At 53.2% G+C, this 9,070-nt stretch overlaps 1 protein-coding gene across 1 annotated transcript in view; it reads left to right on the forward strand.

Moving 5' to 3' along the window:
* Positions 1-6,047: 6,047 nt before the first annotated feature.
* Positions 6,048-9,070, forward strand: part of STAT6 (signal transducer and activator of transcription 6) — a 9,689-nt gene continuing 6,666 nt past the window's right edge. The window contains exons 1-8 of the mRNA XM_007467688.1: positions 6,048-6,163; positions 6,575-6,713; positions 7,011-7,094; positions 7,514-7,652; positions 7,779-7,831; positions 8,003-8,151; positions 8,740-8,871; positions 8,993-9,067. Coding sequence (XP_007467750.1) covers positions 6,048-6,163; positions 6,575-6,713; positions 7,011-7,094; positions 7,514-7,652; positions 7,779-7,831; positions 8,003-8,151; positions 8,740-8,871; positions 8,993-9,067 — 887 coding nt within the window. The remainder of the gene's footprint in view (positions 6,164-6,574; positions 6,714-7,010; positions 7,095-7,513; positions 7,653-7,778; positions 7,832-8,002; positions 8,152-8,739; positions 8,872-8,992; positions 9,068-9,070) is intronic.

Here is a 9,070-nt window from a genome sequence, read left to right on the forward strand (position 1 = left end):
GTGCCTTTGTGCGCATGCTGCGATCCTAGCCATTTAAACCCATGGACAGGTTGCCTGCCTGCCGTCTCCACCCCGGCTCTCCCTCCTTTTCAACTGGCTGCCTTCCAGACACAATAAATACATAAACATACCTCCAATAGCCTCTGCCTTTGTGGCAGTAATATTACCCTCAAATCCGGGGACCCTATGTAGGATGGAGGCCTTTCTGTCTTCCTCCTGTCTGGCTAATTCTGGGACATAAAAATAGTGCCTAACGTTTACTACGTGCCAGGCATTGTTCTAAGCCTTCACATGTATTATTGCATTTCACTCTCACAACTTATAAGTTAAGACCATTATTTGCTCCATTTTACAGATGACAAAACTGAAGCACAAATAGTAAACTGCCCAGAGTTGTGCAGTTAGCAACGTTGGCAGGATCTGAACCCATGCAGCCTGTCCGCAGAGGCCAAGTTCTTAACTGCTACCCTCTGCTGCCTGGCTGGGTGGCCCATCCACGTGGAGGGGAGGGGGAGGAGCTGGGCTCTGGGAATCAGTTCAGACACCAGGGGGCAGCACAGGCCTGGCTTTGGCCCCTGAGCCCAGCCCTGTTTGGGAAGAAAGGAGGGAAATAGAAGCCTCCTCCCACCTTCCACCATCCCCCAGAGACCACCCTTTCCCCATACCCCTCTCTCAGGTTTTTGGGCTTGATGAAGGGCTCTCTGGGTCACTAGGCCAGCTCCAGCTCCTCCTCCAGCAAAAGCTGCAGAAACCATCCACTAGATAACTAGATGGTGACTCAGAAGCTGAGAAAGCCTTGTGTATGTGTGTGTCTCCTTGTGACTGCATGTGGCTCTGAGTGCCGAGACGTCTGTGAGCCTGCCTGCACGTGTATGTAAGCGTGTGTGTGTGGGGGGTGTCCTTCTGGCTGGGGAAGTTGAGTATGTGTGTGTTTCTGGGTGTGTCTCAGTGTTTACCCCAGAAACAAATGGGAACTTCACCAAAGCTGCACCGCAGATTCACATGCAAACTTGTCCCTTGGGAATCTACAGGCGGCAACTCCAGCTTGTGCCCGCTCCCACCTGGGTTTGTGGAGTAGTACCCTGTGAGGAGGGGGCAGAAACGATTTTCAGTCCGAGGGACCCCTGGAGTCCTACAGAATTGTGAGCTTCAGCCTCCCCTCCCCCACTCCCTCCCATCAGCGGTCACGAGACCTCTAAGGCGTTCCCCACCAAGAAGGAAGGGGGACCTAGGAGTTCCAACTCCCTGGCCGCTTGCAGGGTCCTCCACTGGCGGGAGCGCAGTGCCCAGAGGGATTTCTTTTTCCAGAGGCCACAGGGGAGCCCAGTCCCTTGCGAGCCCAAACCCCCGGCCCCTGCGAAAGTTTGAGTATGGGAGCGGCAGCTTGGGGCGGCACGTCTCTGGCTTGATATTGGGTGACTTTCTGGAGGAAAGTTGATTGCTTTTGAGGGGGGACAGAGTAAGTGGGGATCAGCATCCCTTCCAGCCTGGCCCCAGGGCCCCCAAGCCCCCGTCCTGGCTCCCCCCACCCCCCCACGCCATGCTCCCCTACCCGGTATCGGAGGCACACACGCTCGCCCCACTTTCTTCCTCTTCCTCCTCCAGCCCACTTTCCCTTGTCTGTGTCGTCAGAGCTCCAGGGAGGGACCTGGGTAGTCGGAGAAGCCGGAAACAGCGGGCTGGGGCAGCCACTGCTTACACTGAAGAGGAAGGACGGGAGAGGATTGTGTGTGTGTGTGTGTGTGTGTGTGTGTGTAATTTTTTTCTTTTTGGTGCTGGAGGTGGAGGGGGGGTGCTAGCAGGGCCAGCCCTGTACCCGCTGGACAGAACTACAGACCCATGGGGCCTGGCAGTGCCCGCTGAGAGAGGGAGAAGACAGCAGAGGGGTTGGCAAGGTGAGGGGATGCCTCCAAGGAGGGGAGGGTGGGGGGCCTCTGACCATGAGTACGTGGGGCGGTGGGTTGTGGGGAGTGCCTCTCAGGATCCTCCCTGGGCAGAGTGGATGGTCCCCAAGAAATTGTTTCAGCTGGGGCTGGTGGTTGGTGGTAGTGAGTTTTGGCAGTTTCGAAGTATCAGAAGAATCTGGGGTGAGTACAGGCCCAGCACTTCCCCTCCCCCGCTCCCCACCGTGGGTCACTTTTTCCATACACCCCGTCCCCCGCACCTCCAGGGACATGTAAAGGCTGGGAAAGGAGGGCAAGGAGGTGCCCCTCTGCCCTCTGGGTTGGGGGGAGGTGGCCGCCCCTCCCTGGAAGGCTGATACCAGAGGGCAGTAGGTCCTAGACAAACCCGTATCCGGGCCCCCCAAAAAGGTTCCTGTTCAAGGGTGTGGCTAAGGGGTGAGCGATCCCCAGACGCAGACCTCATGGTGTCCCAAAGGAGAGGGAATTTCCCCCCTCAAAACTGCTCCACTTTTGGCGCGGCCAAGTCACGCAGTTAACCCTACTCTTGCTGAACTGGCTCCGCCTCCCGGCCCCCCGCCCCGCCCCCGCCGCCGCAGACACACACTGGGCAACTCAGAGAAGCTCGTTTGACTCTTGCTTGATCCTGTGGTCCCACGGTCAAAGGGCTCGGGAATGTAAGGGTTGAGGTGAGGTTTAGGCCACGAAGAGGGCTGATGAAGATCCTGGACGTTGGGTTTCCCTTCCCGGTTGGGAAGGGAACACTGGCCCCGCCCCCTCACGCCGCGGCTCCTCCCTCCCTGCCGGTATTGGGTGCCTACCGCAGAAGGTGCCCCTGGCCTGGCCGGCCGATTGACCCAGCCTGGTTACTGGGTGTGGCTGGAGGAAAGCCTGGCCCCCTGCTGCCTGAGGATGGAGTGGGGAAGATCTGAAGCCAGGACCAGGCCAGGAAGCTGGTCACTCAACAGGGGCATGTAGGGGAAAGGGGGGCTGCCTATGGCTTAGGGATCGCCTCAGTCCCCAATAGGGTAGGGAGAGAGGTCAAAGCACCGGTGAGACGCAGGAGAGGAAGAGGGAAGAGAGAGCTGGAGTCCTCCCCTGAGTTTGAAACACAAACCAAAAGGGGCCCCACCCCAAGTGGGAGTAGAGAAAGGTCTATTAGAGGACCCTGAGCAGGATTGGGGGAGGATTCTGCCTTTAGGAGAAAAGAGCTCAAGGGGATAGGGACTGGGGGGAGCAGCAGGAACCTCCAGAAAAGGGGCGCCTCTGTTTTCCATCCCTCTGGGACTCCTGGGAGAGAGGAGGGGCTAAAAGTGCAGCCAGAAAACTTGGGGTTACCAGGTTGGGGGAGATCCAGGGAGTTTCCATCCCCATCCTTTCTGTCATCTCTGGGAAGAGGGATATTTTTTTTTTTTTTTTTTTTTTTTAATTTTTTTGCTCTTTTGTAAATTATTGAGAGTCAACCTGTCTAAGATTCAAAGTATAGCCTTTACAATATAGATAGAGCCTTTCTGCCTTGTAGAGACATTATCAAATACATCTTTATTTGTTTGAAGTATCATTTTTCTTATTTGTTGTTAAACAACTATGGCTATCCCTGTGGAGCTCAACGCTTTCTAATCACTTCCTTTATACTCTCTGCCTATGCCCGACCCCTACAAATGTCTGTAGATGACCTCTCCTCCTGGATGGGTGGTAATGAGTAAGGCTTATAGATATTCCTGACTCTGCTAATAAAAAAAAAATCTTATTAAGTATTAACTTTTATCTGCTAATAAAAAAAAATCTTATTAAGTATTCTGTCCTGAAGAAGTTTCCCATTACTTAGAAGTCTCCCTGCTGTGTCTCCATTTGCTCTCTCCCACTCCTCAATAAACAGCCCATAGATAGCAGCAACTGTTCTAACATGTTTCACCTGCTCCATTGATAGTTTAACTGTTTCAAACCTGGCTATGGGTGCATTACATTTACATAATTTATCTTTTTTTGTTCTCAGGGAACCATTAATCACCTATTATTAGAAATAATAGGAAAGTCCATATTTTTTAACACTCAGTTTGAGAGAAAAGTAAATTCTATTTTACTTTATATGTATAGCTGATTCACTTTGTTATAAAGCAGAAACTAACACCATTGTAAAGCAATTATACTCCAATAAAGATGTTATAAAAAATATATATATTTTACTTAATTTTGGTCTTAAGATTCTCATGTCAAGTAGTGGTCACCTGAAAAGAATACTTAGCATATGTGAAGTTTTCTATTGGTTAGTCAATAAAAGTTTGAATCTATCAATAGAACCTGGCTCTGTTAGCCTTTCCAGATCCTTTAATTATCTTACAGAGAGTTTGAGAAGAGAGCATTATTACACTTAGACCCAATAGAAGGCATAAAGATGGGGATAGATGCGTGCATTTCAATTGACCTTCATGTATAGAGATAAAGATTCTGAGCCAACAACTTGCACTTTTTAAGTATTTCCAATAATAGATAGTGAATATGCACAGAACTATGCTCTTCTTTCTGTTGAACAGGGTGTTGCCCACAGAGTGTATGATAAGAATGGCTGGGACTGAGCCCATGGAAATGAAATCAGGAGAAACTACTAACTTTAATAAAGTTCAGATTTCCAATCTCAAAGTGTGCTCTACTCATTTGAGATAATACTCACAAATATTTTGATAGTTCCTTGCGTTATGCGGGCCTCTCACTGTTGCGGCCCCTCCCATTTGCGGAGCACAGGCTCCGGACGCGCAGGCCCAGCGGCCATGGCCCACGGGCCCAGCCGCTCCGCGGCACGCGGGATCCTCCCGAAACGGGGCACGAACCCGCGCCCCCTGCATCGGCAGGCGGACTCCCAAGCACTGCGCCACCAGGGAAGCCCAGAAGAGGGATATTTTGAGAAACTGGAAACTGAGAGACCCCTGGGAAACCACTGGTTTACGCACCCCACCCTGTGGCCCACCCAGAAATGGGGAGGCAGCCCTCTCCCCTACCCTCCCATCTCCTTTCCTCTTGCCCCCTTTTCTTCTCTTCGTTGTAGCCCTCTAGCCTCCTTGCCCCTCTTCTAGGCTTTTCACTGAAGGCTTATTCACCCCCCCTTTTTTCTCTAATCTCTCAGCATCTTCCTGAGTTCTCTCTGCTTTTCCTTTCGCTCAATCTCCTCTTTTTCAATTCTCCTCCCATGCCCCCCCCTTAGGATTATGGGATTTGGATCTGGAAGGCATCCTAACAGCACAACGTGGTGGTTAATCCCCTCTCGGGTTCAAATCGCTTGCTGAGTGGCCTCGGCAAGTTGGAGAACCTCCTTGAGCTCGGTTTCTCTACCTGTGAAAGGGGATAATTCTGTATTTTAAAAATTGTTGCAAGATTTTAATGAGGTAATGAGCTCAGTATAATGCCTCATACATAGTAAGTGCCTAATAAATGGTAGCTATTATTACTCTGCCATGCTCATCATCTAGCCGGGTAGTTTTCAGATTCTCTCACGGAACCCTGGAATTTTGAGGGTTTTCTCCAGGGACACCTTTGGGGTCAGGAGGTGGGGAGAGGGAAGTAAGAAGCAGTAGAATTCCAGGCCTACCACACTTGCTTTCAACGGAGAAACTCCAATTTTATATAATTGGGATTCCACAGGTTAAAACTAAAATTGTCTACTGCTTTAAAAAGTTTGGAAAGTTCTGCACTTTATCCAAGCCTTAAAAAGTTTGGAAAGTTCTGCACTTTATCCAAGCCTCATATTTTACAGATGAGAAGATTGAGGTCCACAGAGGGGAGGTTTCTTGCCTACAGAACCAGAGCCAGGCCTAGAGCTACAACCCACATCCTCTGTCTTCTCTCAGAGAGCTTTCTCTACTGCCCCCGTCGCCCCTGTCTCCCACCCCGCCCTCTGGCTGCAGCTCAGCTCTTCCCACCCCATCACCCCTGTGTCTACCGTTGAAGGAATTACCTTGTCTGAGGCACTGGCCAGGGATGTCCCTGGTTTGAGGTGGTCTGGCTGTGAGTGGTGGTGGGGACGGTCTCTGGGAGAGCTGTCTACGAGAGGTCCCTGGCTGCCCCCAAACAAAAGCCAACTTTCTTGGGCACCTCTCAGAGTGCCCAAGTAGTCTTGTTCCTTTTCTCCAGGCACCCTCCAAACCCCAGATCATGTCTCTGTGGGGTCTGGTCTCCAAAATGCCCCCAGAAAAACTGCAGCGGCTCTATGTTGACTTCCCTCAACACCTGCGGCATCTCCTGGGTGACTGGCTGGAGAACCAGCCCTGGTGAGTCCTGGCTGCCCCATGTTGGTCCCCCAGGTCCTCCCCCACCCACCTTCCCTCTCATTAGATTTTCTTCATCCCATTTCAAGACTTGGGACTCGTTATTCCATGTGTGGTGGTCCAGATTTAGCTGGGAGTCTGTGCCACGTCAACCAGACTATGCATGTTGATACGTGGAGTCCCCCACCCCCTTAGGAGGCTGAGCCAAAGAGGAGGGAGGTCAGAGCTGGGGTAAGGGCTCTACCCACAACAGCTGGAGAACTGGGGAACAAGGGACGTAGCTGAGGGCTACAGAGGGCTTGGATGGAGGATAAGAGGAGGAAGGAGCCGCTGAGCTGATTGCTGTGGGGTAAAGGGACAGTAGAGCAGAGGAAGCCCTGACCCGAGGCTGCCTCATCCTTGATCTTCCTGCAGGGAATTCCTTGTCGGCTCAGACGCCTTCTGCTGCAACATGGCCAGCGCCCTACTTTCTGCCACTGTCCAGCGTCTTCAGGCCTCAGCTGGAGAACAGGGGGAGGGGAGCACCATCCTGCAACACATCAGCACCCTGGAGGTGGGGCAGGAGGGGAGGGGACAAGGCTGGGTGGGGCCTGGAATGGAGCTGGGGTGAGCACTGGATGCTGGAAGAAAATTGGTTGGACGCTGGAAGCAAATTGGTGTTCCTGTGGCTAGCTGTTAGCTAGCATGCAAATTAGATTTTAAAAGCATGCAAACGCATGAAAACTTCTGGAGTCGACAGTTGTGCTGCCTTTCAGTGCATGTGTGAATGGGGGGGGCCTGGGGATTGGAAGGGGAGAAAGACATGGGTAAGAGCCAGGCTAACCCTGTCTACCACCCTTCATTTCTATAGAGCATATATCAGAGGGACCCCCTGAAGCTGGTGGCCACTTTCAGACACATACTTCAAGGGGAAAAAAAAGCCATTATGGAACAGGTATTGTGGTACCCCACCTCCCACCCCAACTCAACTCCCTGGGACTTTAGCCTGAGCCATGAGAAACTAGAAGGAATTTGAACTTCAGGAAAAGTTCAGTGTTCTAGGCCCAGGATGACCAAAGGAGTCAAAGTGAGCCCCAAGTTAAGCTCAGAGAAGCTTGCAATGAGGGACTGAGGGTAGTGAAGCCTAGGAAGGAGAGAGCAAGTGATAAGGAGCTGATTCTGCCAGGAGAGAGGTCTTATCTTCAGGAAATTCTAAAAGGTCAGGAAGGACTGTCAAAGGAGAGAAGGGAGTCAGACAAGGGAAGTGGTCTGTTTTCTGCAGAGCATGGCAGTCGCACCCCTTTAGGGAGTGGAGGCCGAGGGAAAGGGCTGGGCAGAGTGTCTCACCTCCTGGCATCTCTCCCTCCTGTGCAGTTCCACCACCTGCCAATGCCCTTCCACTGGAAGCAAGAGGAACTCAAGTTTAACACAGTCCTGCGGAGGCTGCAGCACCGAGTGGGGGAAACCTGCCTTCTCCGCAAAGCCCTGCAGCCTGGGGCTGAGGGAGGCCAAGGTGGGAGCCTGGGCCTAGAGCCCTAAGAGGGTTCTGGGGAGTGCGTGGCAGTGATCCCCTCTTGGATCTCAACCTTGACTGAACCTCAAATCTATCTGCACCCCTGATTTCTGCCCCTACCCTCAGTGTCTTTGCACAGCCTGATAGAAACTCCTGCCAACGGGACCGGGCCAAGTGAGGTGAGTAATGGGCTGGGACATGGAGATTGAGCCCCAAGGGCAGACTTTGAGGGTCTCAAACCTGTGGAGGGATGGAGATTAGACCTCAGAGAGGTGAGAAAGAGAGCCCTACCCTCCAGAGCTGGGTGAGGAGAAGTGTGTGGCCCTGGCTCAGGCCCTTTCTTCCCACAGGCCCTCGCCACGTTCCTGCAGGAGACTGTCGGGGAGCTGGAGGCTGCCCAGGCCCTGGTGCTTAAGAGGATCCAGATTTGGAAACGGCAGCAACAGCTGGCAGGGAATGGCGCACCCTTTGAGGAGAGCCTGGCCCGACTACAGGAGAGGTTGGGGCAGGGCTGACAGGGAAGGGTGGGGGGCTGGGGGTGGACACCTGCTGTCCCTGCTGGAGCACCCACAGGTGTGAGAGAGAAAACCAGGCCAAAGGGTCTTGGGGTGGGTCAAGACTCAGAGAAGCCCGTTCCAACAGAGCCAGGCACACTGTTGTTTAGGTTGTGTCCTGTACACGTGCACCCGGTGGATGGGGCACAAGCAGGAGTTCTTCCAACCCACAATTCTCTCTTCAAGCCCTGTGCCCAGAGGAATGGGAAGTCTATTTGGCCTATTGGGCGGGGCACCTTTGAAAATGCACAAAAGCATCGTATGTGCTGGCAGCTGACCTGGGTACCAGAGCCCTGGGGAAGAGGCAGCTGGGTTTCCACAGAGCTTCCAGGCACTGAGAAGGAACCTTCCTCCCCAGAGCCAAGGCATGTCCCACAACTTGGTTAGCCCAGGTGCCTTGCAGCCATGCCCACTGCTCATCCCACCCCTCCACACACACTCTCCTGCTTTCTTCCTGGGTTTACGGGTGGGGGGTCTGGGCAGGGAGCAGGCAGCCTAAACCCTGTGCCCCCTAACCACGGTCCTGGCCCCAGGTGTGAGAGCCTGGTGGACATTTACTCCCAGCTGCAGCAGGAGGTGGGGGCGGCTGGTGGGGAGCTTGAGCCCAAGACCCGGGCAGCGCTGATTAGCCGGCTGGATGAAGTCCTGCGAACCCTCATCACCAGGTATGAGACCCCAGCCTGGCCTAGAGCAGACCCCAAGGAAGGAAGAGGGTCAGAGCGGTGGGGAGGGCACCAGGAGGGACCCAGCTGCTAACTTCCCTTGTGTCCTCCTCACTCCTCCCAGCTCTTTCCTGGTGGAAAAGCAGCCCCCCCAGGTTCTGAAGACTCAGACCAAGTTCCAGGCCGGGGTTCGATTCCTGCT

This window comes from Lipotes vexillifer, unplaced genomic scaffold (genome assembly GCF_000442215.2).
Source record: "Lipotes vexillifer unplaced genomic scaffold, Lipotes_vexillifer_v1.1 scaffold387, whole genome shotgun sequence".
NCBI classification, from domain to species: Eukaryota; Metazoa; Chordata; class Mammalia; order Artiodactyla; family Lipotidae; genus Lipotes; species Lipotes vexillifer.